This window comes from Sminthopsis crassicaudata, chromosome 5 (genome assembly GCF_048593235.1).
Source record: "Sminthopsis crassicaudata isolate SCR6 chromosome 5, ASM4859323v1, whole genome shotgun sequence".
Classification (NCBI taxonomy): Eukaryota; Metazoa; Chordata; class Mammalia; order Dasyuromorphia; family Dasyuridae; genus Sminthopsis; species Sminthopsis crassicaudata.
In genome coordinates, this window is record NC_133621.1 from 104,851,719 (window position 1) to 104,874,378 (window position 22,660).

The 22,660-nt window shown below is 34.6% G+C and overlaps 1 protein-coding gene across 1 annotated transcript in view; it reads left to right on the forward strand.

Annotated features, from left to right (window-relative positions):
- The window catches only part of DGKI (diacylglycerol kinase iota), a 570,574-nt gene that overhangs the window by 205,987 nt on the left and 341,927 nt on the right, over positions 1-22,660 (forward strand). Inside the window, 2 exon segments of the mRNA XM_074267817.1 lie at positions 13,824-13,898; positions 16,126-16,182. Of these exon segments, the coding sequence (XP_074123918.1) occupies positions 13,824-13,898; positions 16,126-16,182 (132 nt within the window).

Below are 22,660 nucleotides of genomic sequence, written 5' to 3' on the forward strand. Positions count from 1 at the left end.
CAATTATATGGAAGTTTAAGGCTTGAAAAGTACTTTATATGTTGATTTATTGAGAAATAGCAAAAGAAATAGATGAGATAGAACTAAAAAATAAGGTGAAGCAGGGATAATGAATGATGACTAAAGAAACAATTAGTTGTAAAGGCAGTGAAGGATAGGGTCAATCTACTGACACTGAGAGGAAGTGATATCAGAGCACAAAGATGACGCTGAGGGAGAAGACAATAGAAAAGATAATTAAATCAGTACTACTTGTAGCACTCATTATGGGAGTAAGTTAATAGTGTTTATATACTACTTCATAAAGTGCTTTATAAATATCTCATATACTCTTTACAGCAACCCTAAGAGGTAAATGTTATTATGAGTCCCATTTTATAGATGAGGAATCAGAGGCATTCAGAGGTTAATTGACTTGCCCAGGGACCTATAACTAGTAAGTATCCAAGGCTAGTTTTGGACCAAGGTCTTCCTGACTCCGTTTTGATACTCTACCTACTACATCACCAGTCTGTCTTAGAAACACTTAATATGCCTTAAAGTATTCTAGTTTAGTATTACTGTAATGATGGAATAGACCAGCAATGTGTGGGCAGGCAAGCTAAGCTATGCTCCCTTCAGTAGTTTGATAGGTTTTCCTGGCTTTTTGGCTAAGACATGATGAAGGCATAATATCCAGTATGGCACAATGGTGAATGGGGGCATTTGCTGTATTTCTCATGAAGCTGCCATTTTGTACTTCCTCCCCCTAAGGAGGTCAATTCTGATTGATGAAGATACCGCTACAATGTAGATATACTTCTGTGAGAGGACAGTAGTTTTTCAGGATCACATATGCCAACACAAAATGCATGCTTTCTTGGAGAAAGTGATGGTGATGAATGTATACATTTAATTGACTTCAAATCTAATCTTACTTGAAAAAAAAAAGGAACAAAACAATCTCAATTAACATGCCCATTTTTAGAACTCATCTTAAATTTTTATTTTTTATCAGGACCACAATGGTAACTAGTCCTGTTGCTGTTTAAGCTAGATGTTCAGAAAAAAGCTTTGTTGATTTTTCTAGTATTCCTATTTAATCTTGCCACCCCTTTTCATATTCTATTTCATGATGATATCTTTCTCTATTTATCACTAAAGGTTCTGAATGTCACCATTTTTGTGAAGTGTAGAATTCCATGTTTCTCAAATGACTCATTAGAAAGTTTTGTTTTTTATTTTTTATTTTATTTTTTTCCTCTCAAAGGAATGGATGTCATAATTGATCTCTAATGTTGAGCTTGCTTAGCCTTCTCCTAGTGGAAATCACTATGGAAATCTCCTAGTGGAAATCACTTGGAAAGCTATGTAAATGACCATTTAATGTGAGCTATTATTTTTATTTACTGAGACTGTCTCTGGCATTGGCTTTGTTTACAAATTGTCTCAGAAAATTTTCTTAAAAATATCATAAGATTCAATGCTACAATAACTTTAGTGATCTGAGGCTCATTGAAGCTAATTGCCCCAAATCATACAACTCATAAGTGGCAGAGCTATGATTCAAGTTCAATTCTTCCAAATCTTATTTAGTGCTTGTTCTTTTACATGCATTTAGACCAAGGACTCCTCAGAACAAAAAAATAAAACCAAACATTTGGGTAGCATATCAAATAGGTATCATTATGGTAGTAGAGAGTCAAGCCAAGCTATGCTACAGTGTGGGACTGTAATCTGTACATAAGCAGCAAAATGAATTGAGATATGTCTAAAGATGGAAAATTAGCGGGGGAAAATTTATAGGTAGCTTTTCAGATAAAGACCTCATATTTCAAATAGATAGAGAACTTTGTCAAATTTATGAGAATATGAGTCATTCTCCAATTGATAAATGGTCAAAAGATATGAGCCAACAGTTTTTGAATAAAGAAAATAAAGCAATATGTGGCATATGAAAAATGCTTTAAATCATGATTGCTTAAAGAAATGGAAATTTAAACAACTTTGACATATCATCCATACATATCAAATTAGTCAAAATGATAGAAGAGGAAAATAAAACGTGTTGGAGAAGATATGGAAAAATTGGGACATTCACACACTGTTAGTAAAACTGTGAACTGATGCACCCATTTTGGAGACTAATCTGTAATTATGCCTAGAGATTTATAAAGCTGTGTATGCCTTGTGATCCAACAATACAATATGTAGTCTGTTTCCAAAAATGATCAAGGAAAAGGAAAAGAACTTATATGTTCTAAAATATTTATAATAGCTATTATAATGATAAAGAACTGGAAAACAAGATGCTGCTCATCAACTGGTGAATGACTAAACAAGTTGTGATATTTTACTGTTATGGAATTTCACTGTGTTGTAAGATATTGTGAGCCTATTGGTTTTAGAAAAAAACATGGAAAGATTTGTGTGATATAATGAAGAATGAAATGAGCAGAACCAAGAGAACATTGGATATAGTAACAGCAATATTGTTCAAAGAATAACTGTGAATGATTAAATTATTTTGAGTTTTATAAATATTCAAATAAACTACAAAGGATTTATGAAAGAAGATGCTATCCACCTCCAGAGAAGGAACTGATAAATAGAACTATGCATAATATGGATTTACTTATGCATACATATAGTAATGTCTATATATATGTATGTACATATACGTGGGTGTGGGCGTATGTGAGAAGTGGTGATCTTCTCCTAGTGCAGGGTAGGGAGACAGAGAGGGAGACGTCTTGGAACCTAAAATGTATCAAAAAATAAATTAAACTAAATTGAAAAAAAAAAAAAAAGATGGAATCCTTTAGTGAAATGGTTCTCAGAATGTAATCTAAGAACATGTGGGAGTCCCCAAGACCCTTTCTGGGGGTCCAAAAGGTAAAAAACAAATAATACTAAGATATCATTTGTCAATTAAAGCACTCCTCTACTTTCCAATTATATATGTCTGCCTAAGGCTAGATTTTCTTCACATACTTCAACTACAGCCACATATTACAGCAGATTGAATGCAGAAGGAGACAGGAGAATCTGATTGCTTCCTATTCAAGCAGACATTAGAGAGATTTGTAGAAATATGTAAATAGTACTACTCTTCTCATTAAATGTTTTAGAAAATAGTTATTTTCATTAAAATGTTATTAACATGTAATGGGTTTATTATTGTTATTTTTTTCCTCCGAGGCAGTTGAGGTCCAGGATCATATAGCCAGAAAGTGTTTAAACTCAGGTCCTCCTAACTTCAGGGCTGATGCTCTATCTACTATACCAAATAGCTGCCCCCTATTATTGTTATTTTTAAATGAATTAATAGATATTTTTAAAAGTTGTTTTAAATTTCTAATATGGTAAATATCAATAAGTGGACCTCATATAAATAAAATTTCATTGGAGTATTCAGTAATTTTTAAGAATATAAAGAAATCATGAGATTAAAAAAAAATTGAAACCCATTGATCTAGTCAAAGACTAAAAAAGAATGAGAAAATTAGTGACCAATTTAGGACTTGGAAAGGATTAATAAGTAATTTTAAAAAATAATCAGAACAACATGAATTCATTTATAGTATGGATTGCTGAGCACATTGCTTGTAGTGCTAAATTGCTATTCACCACACCATGCAGGTGGCTAAATAATACCATTTAGATCATGTTCTATATCAATGATATCTAGTGAAAAGCTCAGTGTATTCCCATGTGTCCGGCCCAATGCTAAATAATGATAATAATAATAAAAAAATAATAAAGATTTTGAGGAAATGTAATTAACTTTGCCTTTGGTATTATCATTCCAGACTGATATAAGATAAGATAGATGTGCCTAAAAACAACCACTGTAGATAAATGTGTTTTTTAAAATAGAATTCAATTCTAAGCATAATCTACCCCTGAACAATTTTATTGACAATGAAACCAATCTGTTTTTGAGATGTCTTCCAACTTCTCCTCAACAAATGGTACCAATTAAGTTTAAAGAGAATGAGGAGAGTTTGATGATTCTTGAAATGTTGAGGCAACTAGCTCCCGTGAGATAAAATGTCTAGTGATTAGAAATTTTAATTGTTTTAGAGAAAGATGCCACACACATTCAGAGTGTTATTTCTATCTTTTGGACAGTATCATAGATTTTGTAGGACACACAAAAATGGAACTGATAACTTACAAATGAGTAACAGGAGTCAAAAATACCTCAACAGAATTGAACATTTGGCTAAACTGAATAAGATGACTTTTAGTGAGCATTACTGTAAAGTCTTGTATTGGGGTAAAAAATCAACTTCACAATGACAAGAGAGGGGAGAAAGTGGCTAAATAAGAGTTTATCTAAAAAAGGTCTGGTTGATCTTTTGTTGTTGTTGTTGAGTCAAACTGTCATTTCTAACTTTGTGACCCCCATTTGGAGTTTTCTCAGCCAGGATACTGGAATGGTTTGCTATTACCCTTTCCAGCTCATTTTACAGATGAGGGAACAGGTAAACAGGATTAAGAATGATTTGCCCAGGGTGACAAAACTAATAAATGTCTGAGTCTGGATTTGAATTCAGTTTTTCCTGGCTCTGAGCTTGGTAGTCTATCCATTACGCTAGAGGGTCTTAATGTGGATTGTGACACAAAAGCCAAGAAAGTTAATGTGATTTAAGATTACATTAAAAGAAGTGTAGAATCTAAATAAAAGGTGATAATTCTTTTGTACTCTGCTTTTGTCACGATATATCTATAGTAGTGGGCTTGGTTCTGTGTGTTACATTTAAGGAAACACATTGGACAGAGCCCCAAACCTAAAGTCAGAAAAACCGAAGTTCAAATTGAGCCTCAGACAGCTGTGTAAGTGGCAATTAATTTAATCTTTCTTTGTCTGTTTCCTCATCCATAAAATGGGGTTAACAAATAGCTTCTGTCTCCCAGTGTCATTAAGAAGATAAAAGGAGATGAAATTTGTAAAACATTGCAAAACTTAAAGCCTTATAAATACTAGCTATTTTTATTTCTAGTAGTAAGAACCCAGGAGAGGATGACCAGAAAGTTGAAGGCTCTTGAGATCATGCTATTTGACAGTCAAGTTGAAGGAAAGCCTAGGATGTGAAGGAAGACTTAAGATGTAGATGATAGCTAACTTTAAATATTTGAGGAGTTAGCCCTGAAACAAATTAGAATCTCTGTTTGACCCAAAAAAGCAGAACTCTGAATATTGTGTAGAAGCTACAGAGAAACAAAGTTAGACTGGAATAAGGAAAACCTAACAATTACAGCCATCCAAAAATGAAAGTTGGGAGAAATTGGTAATGGATACCTTTCCGGAAGGTATTCAAATAAAGTGGGAGACTTTGGCCTTTTAAAGCTACCATCATCATCCCCAGGCTTCAGTTTGTCTGAGGTAATGCCCCATTCAGCAATTACAGACAGATAAGAAATGAAGCAAAGAATAAACTCTTATCTAACTCTTCTCCCCAAAAAATCAATCCCAGAGGGGAAGAACCTCAAGGTTTTTGGCCAAAAAAGAAACAATTGCTAATTACACTCTCTCTGAACCTTCAAAACCCAAACAATACCCAAATAGGCTTGAACTGGGATTTATTGTTGGTCCATCAACGAGTGTCAGAGTATAGTTTTAAGGCTTGGTCCTTAAAAAAAAAAAAAAAAAGCAATCTAGTCTGAGCCCCATGATATCTGGTGAGGTTACAGTAATCAAAATTTCTGTTCTTTTGGGCAGAACATTTGAAGGTAAGAGTATGGTTTCCCATGTTGACAGGAGAGAGTGAGGCTTCCCTCACTTAAGTCCAATTGACTTGCAAGTCATTACATCATCTTCCTGATGTCATGGTCCTGTTCCAGAATGAAGGAGAAAACAAATAACATCAACAATAATTGAAATAAACTTTATGACTCGTGTTTAAGTTGTTGAGGGGAGTATTGTTCTGCAATAGGTAGAACTATGTGACCTGTGAGGTCCTGACTCACTCAAGAGATTTTGTGACTTACCCTTTGCCTATGGAATATATATTAATACTGAGATGTATACTGTGAAAGCATTGCTTTAGAAAGACTCTGATAATGATGGTGATGATGATGGTGATGATGATGTGGTATAAAATGGATTAGAGAAGTGCAGGGACTAAATGTAGACAGACATAATTAGGAGCTTTAGGGAATTTGCTTTTCAATTTCAAGGGAACTTCTGCCTTTTGAACCACACTAGGTTACTGTTTCCTGAGTGAAAAATGTCCCTAGTTTTCAGTTTGTTTGCAGAGCATAAATGATTGATATATCTTGAACACAAAAGCTTTTTTGTTTTAGATGATCAGATTAACTCACTTTCTGTGATTTCTTTAATAACCCATCATTCTGGTGTCTCTAAAAATCTTATCACTACCATTGTATGTTACTCAAATATATCAAATATACAATTAAAAATGACACACCTAGACTCATAATCCTAGAACTGAAAGGCAGCTCAGAGGTCATCTATCTAACTGCCATCTCAGAACAGGAGGACTCTTCTCTCTCAGGAGACCACCTGCAACTGACATTTTCCTTCCTGAAATTGCTCTGAAGTTTGTTGATGTTATTTCTATACACAATGAACTTTCAGAGTTTTATTTTCTTATCTTTTTGGTGTTTGGGTAAGCAACAGCTTCCAAATATCCCTCTGGGTATTTTTTACAAATATTTCTTGATTTAGGTATGTGAATGGAAGGAGGGTAGGACAGGGGGATATGAATAGTAATCTTTAATGAAGGAATAATTTCAGGAGTATGATATGTCATCTTAGAGAATATTCCTGGATTAGTAGGGATACAAAGTTTTGTAGATGGAGAAAATGACATATTAGAGACAGAAGATAAAACATTTGTTTACAAGAACATCATTTATTTATGCTCCTAGACTAAAAGAATTACCTTTTATCCAAAGAAAATAGGTGATGTAAGTGACCCATGACTGGTTGTCAGCTCTGAGATCAGTGTCAGCTTCAGTTGATTTTATTTTTCATTTTCTCCAATATTACAAATTACATCTTAAATTTCCCTGAAGCTTCAGAACATATCAGAGGATGCTCATCATCTCCTTTGATGATGTTTTTCATAAAATAAGAGGGCCCTTGGTCTCATTTGCCCTGGAGTCTAGAAGTGAGAGCAATGTCTCATGTGTACATTGTACTCATCTCATTAGAGCTCAAAGTACAGGGAGTCCCAGCATTAAAGACATCCCACTTATGTCTCTTAGAAATAACTGAGCCAGCTCAGGAACTCCTCTTCTTTGCCTGAAATCCTCCTCCCTTTCCTTCATCAATAGGTCCTTTAATGAAACAACAAGCATTTATTAAATGTCTATTTTGTGCCAGGTACTGTGCAACAGGAGATAGAAATATAAGGAACCAAAGAGTCAGCATTCTTAAAGAGCTCATGATGGAGTGATTAGAATCAGGATGGCAAGTACATATAAATGTACTGTGTGTGTGTGTGTGTGTGTGTGTGTGTGTGTATACACATAAATAAACACTAAGAAAATACATGCAAAGAGAATAAATACAAGGCTTTTAGACAAAGAGGGTATTCTAAATTAGAGAGATTAAAAAAAAAAGACTTCATGTAGAAGATACTGGTTAAGCTGAATCTGAAATGAAGAGGGTGGGTTCTCTAAGGTCATTGTGAGGAATGAGTGCATTCTAAGTATGAGGGATGGCCCATGCACAGGCACTGAGATGGGAGTCAAGTTCTATATGTGAGGAATAGAGAGAAGACTAGTTTGGTTGGTTAGGTGGGTTGGCTCCATTTGTAAAGGACTCGATCGTGTATCCTTCTGGCAAAAAGGAGCTTCTGGTGTTTACTGGTCAGCAAGTGACATGATTAGATCCATCTTTTAGGAAATCATTCTGACAGTTATGTGGAGAATGTGCAAGTGGAGAGGTAGGTCAATTAGGAAGCCTCTGTAATAATCTTGGAGAAAAGTGATGAGGTCTGAGCTAGAGTGGTAACTATGGAAATAGACAAAAGGGGTTGGATGTAAGAGATGAGGATATAGAAAAGATAACAATTGGTACTTGATTGAATATGTGGAGTATAGAAGAATGGAGAGGTGAACATGAAGTCATGTTTAAGAACCCAGAAAAGTGGGAAAAAATGATAGTGCCTTTGACAGAACTAAGGAAGCTAAGAAAAGTGGACTTTGGGGAAAGATAACATCTTTCCTGGACAAGTTGAATCTGAAATATCTCCACTAACCACATCCCTGGTCCTCAGTTCTCAATTTGCCCCAGGGTTTCCTGGTAGCAAAATTTCTGGGAACATCAGTAAATTTCTGTTGATGCTGCTACACCTCCCTAACTTCCTGTCGGTGTCTTTCTTCCCCCATCTCTCCCCATTTCAGTCCTCAGGGAAGGTGAAGCAAATGGGCTAGAGAAGAGAATCAAGAAGAATAAACTTGACATTGATGAAAATTTTCATTATTCTCCCAGAACTTTTCCTCATGGAATTTTGGGAATGGGAGTTTCACATTACGATAGATTGTAAACTTCTTGAAGGTAGAGAATATTTTATTTTTGCTGTATAGGTGCTCCTAGCACTACTAGCACATTTTTTTCTGAATCCATATTTGTGATTTTATTGGGGTAGGTATGTGAGGGGGACTGATTAATGGGAGACCCATATTTAGAGCATGTGTAGTGTAGTGTCTCCCTACCTGGACAAGAGAGAGAGGCTTTCTTTGGCAAGTTAGCATTTTCTGAGTGTGCACCCAGTTCTGGCTCAGCAGCCAGTCAATAGGCCAACAAGGTCATAGACTATTTACACATGCTCTAAAATAGAGAGAAAGGGTTCTTCAGTAGGAAAGCTCTGAAGCAGGCTCACTGAACCTCCTCTCTGGGGATGCAACATTGAGAATACTGAGCTGATACTCAGATGATGGACCTTCCACTGGCCAGTCTCTCTCCCATCTTAAATATAGATTTTCCAGGGTAGAAACTTCCCTTTACAATACAGATTAGTGGTTATGCTATAATTTTTAGTTTTGTTACATTACTTGGAGGTGAGGGACATAACTTCAATAAAATAAATGCAATGAACAACTACACAAACCAAATCAAAAGTGAATGTAACATACTTGTGAAGATCAAACAACACTGGAATGAAGAGATATGAGAGGACATCTCCAATGCCCCCCTTTGGAGGTGAGAGCTCCATAAAGTTACATATTGCATATTTTTGGACTTTTTCAATGTATTGATCATTGAATTGAATTTTTTTCTCACTAGAAACTATTTTTTAATAATATGGGGCAGCTCTCTGGGAGGGAAGGTGGGATGGATATTTAGGGATAACTACGATGATATAAGAAATAGAAGTGATCAATAAAAAATGCTTTTCTTTTTAAATGCCACTTAAGGGCCCTAAAAGGTGATGAGTAATGTTTCATAGAGTGAGTATTAGTTGGAAGTAAGCTTAAATCAAGGTCTTTTTTGACCTAGACCCAGCTGTATAGCCATAATGCCACTCATATGGAATACAGTTAAATGTTTGGTAGTTGTTGAATTTAATCATATGTTCTTACTTTTTAAAAAGTACTTTTACTCTAGTGCTTGTCATTTCTGTCTGGACTTTGGTGTTATTTTGCCAAGATAACAATGATGATGATGATGATGATGATGATGATGATGATGATGATGATGATGATGATGATGATAACTAACATTTACTTAGATTTTAAAACTTTCAAAATACTCTACACAAATGTCATTTGAATCTCATAAAAACTCTGGGAGAAAGAATCTTATTATATACATTTTATGAATTATTGTTTTTTGTACTTTGTTGTAGAAGTTGTAGAAGGGGGATATTTCTATGACATGCAAGGGAATTGGATTTAAGTGAGGGAAACCAAGGTGAATTTACTTGTTCAGGTCCATACAGCTAATGTCTGTGGCAGGATTTGAATTCAGATGGATTCGAAATGCTACCTAGATGCCCTGAAAAGTATGGGGAGCTGACTATAATCCATTCTGGTTTCCCAAGAAAGGATGTCCCAGAAAGAATTTAGTTATCCCTCTCTTTAAAGAAGGCGCTTGCTAATTACATGCCGTGCTTCTGGTGTTAAAGAATGGTCTTCATTCGAATTTCATAGAGCTTCAGATTTGAAAGAAATCTTAGAAACCACTTATTCCAGTCTATTAGGAGCTACCTATTGTATGTGGAACATCTCCAGCTTTCTCTTGAAAACTGTGTGTGTGTGTGTGTGTGGTGGGGAGGAGGAGGGGAAGGGAGGGAAGGGAGGTAAAATCAAAGGAATTCCATCTATTATTTTATAATACTGTTTGTTAGGAAATACTTCTTTCCTCTTGCCTTACTGGGACAGGACTAAGATAAGACAAGATTATAGTTTCCTAAGGTACAAAACATGAGAGGAAAATGAGAAGTATATTTTTCCATTACTTTTTATAAATGTACAAAATAAAATTTCATTCCCTATAGCCTGTAGTTAGACATTTGTTTTCATGATCTCGATTGTGTTATCACATGGTACAATAAAGCCTCAAAGGCTCTAGTCTACCAGTAGCACATTTTTCAAGCTTCTTGCAAAGTGGAAGAAATAGTATAATGGGGTTCTACCTAATGGATCAGACTTAGGTATGTGGATAATTTGGAGAACTAATTAAAATAATTTGCATATCCTTTGCAAGTAATTTCCAAATGAAAATTTTATGTTTCTAATTTGTTTTTTTTTTTTTTTCTCTATTTAAGCTCATTCCTAGAAATCCAGGGCCTAAGGAAAATTTTCTGAAAAAGTAGCTTTTGCCTTTTTTAAACAGGAAAAAATAAATGGGTTGCTAATAATGAATGCTATATTTTCTTCATGCAAGGGAAATTGAATATCATTATTCTGAGTTCCAAAATTTAGGAAAGGAATACTCCCTGAAAGTCTGAAAGACCTGATTAAAGCAATATCGTATGTGAATGCATTATTTTGTGGTTCCTCAGTATCATCCTAATGATACTCTCTTTAAATGCCCCTCTTAGATGAATCCATGGACCTGTAAAAGCAGACAACACTATCCCATTTCTGACACAACTTCTAAGTTGTTGCTTTGCCTCCCTTTCAAGTCCCCAGAACTCCTGGCTCAATTTGGCTGCTTGGTTCAATTTGTCAATCAATCAACGTTTATTAAGTGTCTATTATGTACCAGCAACCATGATAAATCCTGGGGATAAAAATAAGGAAAAGAAAAACAATTCCTGCCCTCTAGGAACTTATAGTTTAGTGAAGGGAAGACAGTACACAAAAGGAAGCTAAGAAGTGGTATATGGGGCAATCAATTCCTTCTCCTCCACTTGTTATATTAGTTTAGAATTGTTCTACAGTGAAGAAGAAAGGTGTGGAAAGATATGACCACCAGAAATATATGCTGTGAGAGTAGAACAGCTGTGAGAATAACTATACAAAAACTTTGCACTTGGTGAGAATGTAATAAATAATAGAGCATCCCACTGTTGAGTGGGGAAAACAAACAAACAAACAAACAAACAAAAAACTTGTTAAGTTTTGTGTAAATTTGTGTAGAAATGCATCATAAGAATTAATAAGAATCAATAAGAATTTAGAAAAATGTAAAAATTAGTCTGGGTTCCAGAAAAGTTATCTATCTATCTATATATATATATATATTTTTTTCTTTCTATCCTCCCTCCCTTCCTCCCTTCTTCCCTCCTTTCCTTATTGGTAGTAAGATGGTTAACTACTGCATACATTGTTAGATGCAATCCTAGGATAATTTGTTTTGCTATACTGTTGGTGAGGGTGGGTACTACTGGAAACAATTATGGAGGGGAGAATATCATTCTTACATTAAAAAAAAAAATTGAACCATATATGAGGGGCACATGTTGACTTCAATTTCACTTGCAGTTTTTACCTTTCATAAAAAGGCAATTCCATTCTTAGCTTAAGTCATAAAGGCCATTCTTAATAGTAAATGTATATTACTCCTGATCCTTGGCCTTCTTTTGAATTGCCTCTTTCTTTAGCAGTCTTTGGTAAAAACAGAACAGATTAAAGAAAGCCAGGGTTTTTGGAGTATTTAGTTTCATTCCTTGTTTTTAGACCAAATGCGTACTGGGGTCAAATTTTCCTCCTTGGAGAAACTTTCCCTTTTAATGCCGACCCTAAGACTTTCAATAGCTTTTAAAGCAGGAGAGAGGACTAAGATGCTATACCTTGACTCATATTCACTGCTTCTTTTTGCTTTGCTCTCTTTGCTGTTGTTAATCAAACAGCTTTAGGCAATGAATGCTTTTTTTTGTTACTTTGAAAAAATTAAATATCCCCTCCTTTTCCTCTTCTCTTTAATTACTTTCTTGGTTTGACTCCCTGGTTATGACAAGACTTCTTTATTCCTGAGGCTATAAACAAGTTCCTGTAGTCTTTCTGACTCAGGGGCTTAGTTGTGTGGCCTAGGTGTGAGATTAATTCCTATTATAACTGGCACCTAGGGTAGTGAAAATGTCCAGGACAATTTCAGGAGGTCCTTGAGGTCAAAACTATTTTCTTATTATTAATAATAAAATATTATTTGCCTGTTAAAATACCACTTCCTTTTCCAAATACCTATTGGTGTGAAGCCAAATTTTCTTCTTTATACCTCAATTAAAACAACCTATAATATACTGAATGTAGAAGTAGATATGATGAAATCCAACTATTTTGTCTATTAAGCAAATTTTTTTTTTTTTTACTAAAATATATAAAGCAATGCTTCTTTGAGGATAGGAACTGTCTTTTGCCCCCTTTTATTTATTTTTATTTTTTTAAATTGTAAATTACATTTAATTTCTTTTTTTAAAAAATATTTTTACTGAAACTTTTCAGCACTCAAAATTTTTCAATTAATTCCAATTTTTCCCTTTAAGTATTACAATTCAATTTCTTCCTTAGCAGAAGTAAAAACTAATAAGGGTTTAAGTCTTACATAAAAATGTTACATTTTAATAAAAAGATGACCTCTAGTACACAATGAATTTGCTTAAAAATTATAAATTATACTCCAATCTAGCAAAAAATGGGATGACATGAGCAAACATGTTAAATAGCAAATTCCAATTGTATACAGTTTATCAGTGAAAATCAAATGAATTGTCTTACATTTAGATATATTTGTGTGTCACTTGCTCTAAAAACAAGTGTTAATCTCACATTAAATAATGAACCTAAGCAAAATTTGCAGTTCCTTTGATTGCCCCTTTTTTATATCTTCAGCATTTAGCACAATGTCTGGCACATAGTAGGTGCTTAATAAATTTAATTATTAATTTTAGAAAATAGTTATTTTTTCATGAAAATATCACATATGTTCAAACCAAATAATTTTGTTATTTTTAATGAATTAATATATATTTCAAAATTTTATCACTTTTAATTTCCAGTACTGTAAATAGACATAAATGACATAAAAATCTTTTTGGAGTCCTCAGTGATTTTTAAATGTGTAAATGAGTTCCAAAATTAAAGAATTTGAGAATCTCTGACCTTGGGACATTGAATCTTAGAGCAATTGAAGCATTTCACAGTTGCGGTTGGAGCCCACAGATACAATAGGCCTAACAACTTTGACTTTTGATGGAGTACTTTAATTCTTAGCTCATATATGTAAGGAGTTTCTTCGGTGCTGTTTCAGTGTAAAACATCAGTTCGTTGATATGTGCAACCATTTATATTGTCAATGTAAGGAGTTAGATTATTAGGGAATCTTATTGTTAGTTCTTGTTGTTGTGAACATTTTTTTACGCCATAGAACCCTGAATTACAGACTTTCACTAACTTTTCTTTTAAATTAAATGTTGTAGAAATCAGCTCTCAGGAGGAAGTGTGCAGTCTGTAAAATTGTGGTCCACACAGCCTGTATGGAGCAGCTAGAAAAGGTAAGAGAGTGCCACCTGCCGCTCAACCTCACGTACTGCATGCCTTTTAGCATTTTTTGCACATACATATAGAAACATTCATATGGAAACACACACAGACACAAACATACATATACAAATACACAGACACAAATACACACACACACACACACACACACACACACACACAGATATATGCTAGCCCTGGAATCAGGAGGATCTGAATTCAAATCCTGACTCAGACACTTGCTGTGTGAACCTGGGCAAATCACTTAACCCTCTTTGCCTCAGGTTCCTTATTGATAAAATGAGCTAGAGAAAGGAATGGCAAACCATTGCTATATCTGTGCCAAGAAAACTCTGAATGGGGGTAACTAAGAGACATGACTAAACAACATAAACTTGGGGGTGGAGATGGCATTTCAAATGCTTAATTGGGTGCAAATATTGGCTGTGCTACTGATTAGTATGTGACCTTGAGCCAGTCACTTAATTTCTGTAAGTTTTCTTATATCTTTAATTTATTTATTATTTTCATTTTAATATTTATTTTATAATATTTATTTATATTTTATTTTAGTTATTATTTTAATTTTTTACATTTATTATATTTATTTAGTTTATTTAAAAGTAATTAGGGTTAAGTGAATTGCCCAGGATGATCCAGCTAGTGCGTGTTAAATATCTGAGATTGGATTTGAACTCAGGTTCTCCTGACTTTAGAGCCAGTACTCTAACCAGCTGCCTTTATTAATTTTATTAATTTTTAAAATGAATAGATTAGACTAGATAATTTATAAAATCCCTTCTAGTTTTCAATGCATACATTCTGTGGATAAATCCTGTGATTTTCTGCTTCTTTCTCTGTCTAGGTTCCCATTGTTGCCTTGATATCATTTTCATTCTCCCATACTTACCTCTCAAGTATCAATGATCTATGAAAAAACACTTTAAAATATTCCACGCATTTTTCTCATAATATTTTATTTTTCCGAATACATGGGAAGATAGTTTTTATCACTATCCCACCCTCTATTAGCACCCTCTTCCTAAGACTTCAAGCTATTCTGATGTACACTTCTTTTAAATATATTTCCATATTGTACAAGAAAAATCAGACCAAAAGGGAAAATAACTACAAGAAAGAAGCAAGCAAGCAAACAAACAAAGAAAAAGTGAAAATACTATTCTTCTATCCTCATTCAGTCTCCCAAGCACTCTCTCTGGATGCATTGACATTTTCCATCACAAATCTATTGGAATTGTTCCTATTATAAAGGAAGAATTCACATTTCTGAGCCATAGACTTTGGCTCATCCTTAACATAAAGGAGCTGCTCTGGGTGATCTATAGCATTTCTCTTAGCTCTAAATCAGATTCTGTGAACATTTTGCATTGTGAATCATTGTTTCTTAAAATTTCAACTTCTTAAGTTCCAACTTTTGTTTTGTTAAAACTAGAGAATAGGTTTGAGTCATTTCAGTCCCTGACAGGTCACTGCTCTGCCCCTTAATAACTTCCAATTAGATATTTCTTTTCTTTGTGTGATCTTGGACAAAGGCTCATTGAGCCTCAGTTTCTTCCTCTGTAATATGAGAATGATAATGTCTCCTGCTAATTTCACAAGCTTATGATAAGGATCAACTTAGATTTTGGATTTGTGAATGTTTTATAAAGTAGTAGTTATGACTATTTCCATGGAGAATAAGACAGAATAGTGTCACCTTTCAGGAAAATGACTCATTTGAGATATCCCGTTAGTATGCTGATCCTCAGATATGGACATTTCATAATGAAAAAAGCAGTTACTATCTCAATATCTAGCACAAGTCACTTCAACTCTCACACTCTAGAATACGAAAGAGTTGGATTAGAATCAGGGGTTCTTAACTCTTTTTGGGTCACAGACAGTCTGGTAAAGTTTATGGCCTCACTTCTCAGTGTCATATTTTGCCGCCTACATTTATAATTTAGTAGAATGCTAAATTTCAGGTAGTGGTTAGTGAAAATTAAAATGTAATTGTTTTCTCTTCCAAATTCCTAGACCCCCTAAAATCTATTTACAGACCTGAAGACCATAGGTTAAGACCCTCTTCCCTAAGTAATCTCCAACAACTCTAAAACCTTTTGATCAATCCTAATGGTTTCATTTACTATGCATTTTCAATATGACCACTATTGATTCCATTCAAATTCTGTTTATACTTATCCCTAATGTTATTTTTTTCTATGTGTCTTTGATTATCAGATTAATTTCAGATGCAAACCAACTTTCCGAGAAGGAGGCTCAAGATCTCCAAGAGAAGTGAGTAACCCAAATCCTTGCTTCCCCTGATGATTCACTTGGTTTAGAGGTAAACACATTTCTGATACTCCTACCAACTGGATGAAAAAATTCCTCTTTTTCATTCACTCACTGCAGTTCATCACCTCTTTAGAGTACCTGACCTGCCTCCTGGAATATGGTATATGTTCTCCCTGAAGGCCAGTATAAGCATGTCAGTTCTTACTGAACATCCAAATAGGGTAGAGAGAGAAGAAATAAAGCAATATTTCAGGACATCAGGTGATTTTAATTCTAATTTTTTTTTATTTTGGAGAAGGTGCAAGATGCTTTTCCCAACTCTCTCTTCTCCTTTTCCTGTTACTCTTATCTCTCTCCTTTCCCTCTTTCATCTCAAAGTGATGGATGGATGACACTAGGATCATGCCTTCTTTCCCTCTTGCTCCCCCACCAAAAACTTCAAGTTCAAGGATAAAGAAACTAAGAATTTCTCACCAATTATGGAATGAATGAAAAAATGGTGGTTTAACACAATAAAACCCTAAACCAAATGTGCCTAAAGTTTGAAATGCAAACACTAAGACCATACGTTGCTGGACTAGAGTCAGGAAGATTTGAATTCAAATACTGCCTGAGACACTCACTGGCTTTGTGGCTCTAGGCAAGTTACTTAATTTCTACTTGTCTCAGTTTCCTCATCTGTGAAATAGGGATAAGAATACCATTTCCCTAACTAGGTTGTTATAAGGATAAAATGAAATAAAAATGGGATAGTATCTATAAAGCACTTTGTTGACTCTAAGGAATTGTATAAATGCTACCTAGCATCTTCACCATCATCAATATAATTTCATCTGGGCTCCCTCAGTAGATTTAAATTTGAAAGTTCAGTCTCTCATAGCTGTTTCCTTCCCCCCCCCCCCCTCTTATTTGAATAAGGCAATTGAGGTTAATTGACAGCTACTACTTGTCTGAGATAGAATTCAATGTGGATCCTCCTGACTCCAGAGCCAATATTTTTCTGTCTAACTGCTCCAGTAGCTATCTCCTTTTAGATATACTTTGCCTGCATATAGATTTTCCAGTCTTTAGGATGCCTCTGGCATTTTGGCTTTGTTCTTGTATTTTTGGAGTTCAGGAAACCTGAGTTCAAATATTGGCCCTACCACTTAATACCTCCTTGATGTTGAGCAAATCTCATAATTTAACCTCTCTGGACCTCTATTTCCCAGGGGTAGGTAGATAACAATGTGTTTAGAGTCAGATAGACAAATTCAGATTCTCTTTCAGAGATTTATTGGCTGTATTACTTTGAGCAAATGACGTAATTTCTCAGGCCTCAACTGCTTAGATGCAGTTTATGCATCATAGTGGATAGAATGCTGAATTTGGTGTCGGGAAGAGATGAGTTCAAATTCTACCCCAGACATTTCCTAGCTATGAGACTTCAGGCAGGTCACTTACTCTCTCTAATTTCTCTTTTTCTCATTTATAAAATAAGAGTTTGGATTCAATAACCTCTGTGGTTCCTTCCAGCATTAAGCTTGCCCTATGATTTATCTGAGATGGAAATATGTAGAGGGCAAAGGCAGCATTACACCAAGATAGAGATAGTTTTTAAATGATCCTGCAATTTTCTGTGGTCTCATTGATGTGGATACTGTTTTTACTTAAAAGGATCACAATCCCTCCACATTTTCTTATCCCATGGGATCCTTGTCTGGCCCCTCATATAAATTTTCCACCCAGGGGGTTTTCTTCTTAATCTCTACTGGAGATACCAATGGAATACACATACCATACATTACTTGTCTCTTTAGTGATATTTTTCTCCACACTTTCCATTGGTTACTAGTTAGAGTTGCTAAGTTAATGTTTACAAATTGTCAAAAAGTGCTTGATTTATATTACTTTCTGCTGCTTTTCTGCAACTTCCCCCCTACCCCCATCCCATCACTACAGTAGTATAAGAAAGCTACCTGGAATAGAGAGGCATTTTATGTTTGCCTTTGACTTTTGTTTTGCCATTCATCAACTGATGAAACTAATTTGGTTATGAGTTTGTCCATCATATTGAAACTAGTCTATGGAAAGTAAATGTAGTCTGTCTTTTGTCTTTCCAGAATGGTAAACTCTGCCAGTGCAGGGCATTCTGATGCTTTAGATTTGGGGAACACATGTGTTCTCCATGTTATGGAGAAGCAAGAGCAAGATATTTTAGGGAAATTATCTTATTGATTGAGATTAAGTGAAGTAAAACAAAACAAACGCAAACACTTTATACAATTTGCTCTCCTCTCACTAATGTTTATTTTTTTTAATTAATCTTTTCTTTAATTTTCCCATTATATATATAAAAAAGAAATCCTTAGCTCCTTCTGTCACCTATTCAATTTGAAATTGAAATTCTTTGGCTCATTCTCTGATTATTGATGTGATTTCATTTGGCCTCAAAGTTCCCAGAACTTTTCACACATGAAGTCAATGACTTGTTTCTCAATTCCCCAGTCTCTTAACTAGATTAGGGAAGCCCACAAATTTAGATTGGGAAGGTATAAAGAAAGACAGGCTACTCATTGAAGATTCCTCTGCTTGGGCAGAAGCAGAGAGAAAAATTTCAGAAATCTCTCCAAGTATATCTCTCCATAGAACTGCAAAAAGAAGGCAGCATGTTTACAACTGGAACAGCTTTGGCTCAGGAGGAACTGAGTTCAGGAGTGCTTTTTACACATACCTCTGTGTGACCTCTCACAAATTATTAAACCTCCACAAATCTGAGTTTTCCCATGTGTAAAATGAGTTGGCCTCTGAGATCCTTTTCAACACTACATCTATGAGCTTATGTACCTCTCCCAGCTTCCATTACTTCATGTCTGATTCTTGATAGTTCTAAAATTCTAAGCCTTTTCTCAATCTAAAAGGAGTAATTTTTCACTTTCTTCTTAAGAAAGAAAACCACCTCTTCTCCATAACTACTTCCTAGTAGGTTGCTGACCTTGAATTAAATGCTATAATAGGCTTGCAAAATAGATGCTATTGTGCCAGTTCCCTTAACTCCAATGCAGTATCAAATACAAACTTGTTTCTGATCCAACTGCTTTCTGAAAGAGCTTCTCCAGAACATTATGATTTAAAAAGAATATTTTAAAAGGAAATGTAATGAGGTTTTAAAACATAGACTTACAGTGATTTTATCACAGTTGGAAAGAACCTATCCATTAGCATTTCTGGAATCTTTAGTACTTGTAGCAAAAACTAGAGTATATAAATGAAAGGGAAAGTTCAAATCTAGCCAAACTTTTCATATTGGAATTTAAAAGTAAAGCAAAGTCTTCAAAGCCTAGATTTTGTCTTGTGGAAAGTAGAATTTACTATTTTTAAAACAAAGAATTGACATGTTGTATTTGTTCCTCGAAAGATAATAATTTATGATAAGATGGGGCTGAGGTGACCATTACTATCAAGATTTGATTTCTCTTAAAATTTACTCTGACATTTGGGTTTGGATTAAAATCCAAGACATGTACAATAGAAATAGAGACATTTTCTGAACTGATTTCTTAAGATTATAACTATAATCTTAATAATTATTAATAATCTTCATACAATAAAATTTGGCAAAGTTGTACAAGATATGGCAGTTTAAGTCCTTCCATTTTCCTCCTTCATTTAAAAAAAGTGAGAAGAGGAAGAGGGAGCAGTGAGAGAGACAGACAGAGACAGAGATACACACTGAGAGACAAAGACAAAGCTAGAAGCAGATGGACAGACAGAAGGGAAGAAGAAAAAAAAGGATACTTTCTTTCTATTCAAATTTTCGATTTCAACTGAAGTAAAATCTAAACTAAATATGCCATAATATTCTCCATCACTCAACTTAGTTTGAAACAATCCTGTTTGAAAGTCATTTTTTGAGAATTAGGGCTTTAGAACATGAATATAAGTAACTGGAGTATTGGGAAGAGAAGTAAGGTTATTATGTCCATACACAATAAATATAACTTTATAAATAAAAAGAATGATATTTTGGTATAACTGTCAATTAATCTCCCAGGCAACAACAGTAGCAACAAAAACCAGAGAAAAGAAATTTAGGAGAGGTCACAGGAATAAATGAGGCAATTTTGTCACTACCAAATTAAAGTTAATGTGTACACCTTTTGTTTTTACCAGTCTATGAAAAGGGGAAATTATATTTATAATTACATTTAAAATTTCTGTAGTTTGCAAAGGAAAAAAAAAATTTTCACACAGGCAAAAAAGTTCTAGAAACAAAACTATTTCAAGCTATGCAAACTAAGGCTCATCAAATATAAGGTACCTAAAGGATAAAACTAAACTCAACCAACTCTTACCAATGATGTTCCAAAGGAAAATTTCCCACAACCATAGTTCATAGGGATGGGAAGGGGAAATCGCTTGAATCTATGTGTCCCCACTTTAATGAACCATTCTGCATCTGCTTTGGCTCTGCATTACTATCAAGGGACCATAAAGGATGTAAGGATTTCTCTGGAGGGTGAATGCTGAAGGCTGGGACCTACAATGTCCATCATTCCTGGACCAGGGAAACCTTAGGGGGTTATAATAATTCCTATGCATGATGACAGGAACCTTAATTGTTTTCCATGACTAGCTTAAATGACTGAGCTCCCTGTTTCCAGGCTTCTATAGCTCTACCTCATTGCTGCTTCTTTGCTTTCTGGTCAGTTTGGTTCCATACAGACTAGCAATGGCCATATTTTTTTCCCAAATGCTAGTGTCTTCCTTTTCAAACACACATATTCAGTGATAATCTCCCTTGATTAGATTTCCTAGTCTGCAAGCAAATATATTTGCAATTGCTCCTTCTTGGATGCCCTTCATCATTGGCTGAGTCCAGTATTCTTATATTAGATATTGAGATTTTTTTTTCAAACATCATCTTCTCAACATAAATCATCTTCCAAGAAAAGAAATGTTTTTATTTTAGAAGACAGTCTTCACATTATTTTGACTACATAAAATACAGCACATCTGGGAATTGTTCTTATAAAAAACATTGGCCAAAAGCTCTGTTTGTCACTACCAAATTCATTTTGATGGCTTTTAAATGGATCATATTCCTTAAGGTAATTTCCCTAAAGTACACATCTGACCATGTCACCCTGCTAATGACTTCCTATCACTTCCAGCACAAAATATAAAATCCTGTATTTATCTTTTCAAGCTTTTATTAGCTTGTCCCCTCCCCACAGTTCTAATTTTCTTACACCTTATATTCCTTCACATACTCTTTGATCTAGTGATATTGGTTTTCTTTGTTGTTCCTTAGATAAAGCTCTTCACCTCCTGACTCCAGATGTTTTCATTGTCAGTTTTCCCATGTGTGTAATATTCTCATCCCCTCCTTTCTGCTTCCTGACTTCCCTGGCTTCCTTCAAGTCCAGCTGAAATACCATTTTCTGTGGAAACCTCCCTTCATGTTAGAAATTTTCTTCTGTGGATCAGTTCCTATTTATCCTGTATATAGTTTCTTTGCATGTAGTTTTTCACATGTCTTCCTCCAGTAGAGCAAGGAGTATCTTATGTCTTTCTGTTTATTTCCAGAACTTTGTATAATGCTTGACACATAAATAGGTACTTAATAAATGTACATCAACACATAGACATATAATTGAGACTATGGATTTTATTATTGTCCCTTTGGGAGTACTGTGTCTTGTGAGTATTGATTTTTTTTTTTCATTGATGTTCACCTTATAAAGTTTAGAATACAATCATATAATATTTAGGAATATTTCATACCTTTTATCATTCCCCTGATCCATCAATGTATTAACTGGACTAAAAACGGAAGGGAAAGAAAACTGTCCAGATAATCTATACTAGTTTTTTGTTTCCTAAATGTGCCTTTCTATTTTGAATTATTTAACTTCAGTGATGGTAGGAATGAAAATACTTTTGTTTGTCTGTGAGATCTTAAATTTATAGCACAGACTGTCTTAATTCCTATAAACACTTTCTAAGTTCCTTCCGATAGTGTTTTTTCCCACTAGAATCATTGTGATACTAAGGTACTACATTCTAATGGTAATTAGAGACTACAGTAGTAAGGCTCTAAGTGTCACTGAGTTTCAGTGTCTGGAGTCGATCAAATTCTTGCAGCCTTTCTTTGTAATAGCTGACCTTGCCCACACTCATCAACAGCTACTTGTTAATGCAGACATCTAGGCTCTCATCATACATTGGGAGGTATTTTTGGTTAAACACTTCTTTTGTTTTTAGTATTTTCCTAGTGGAAAGGCTGCTTCCTAGGATTTCAAGTATGTCACTGTATTATACTTCCATGATATATTAAACATGGTATCAATAGAGTAAGATTTGAGGAAGTCCACATTGTTCTGATGTATCAAGTATCTAAGTGGAAATAAAACCTACGTGAAATTAAAACTTTGTATCACCTTTTTGGAATAATGCTGATAATATCCACCTTGCTTTATCCTCAGGTTAACCTACT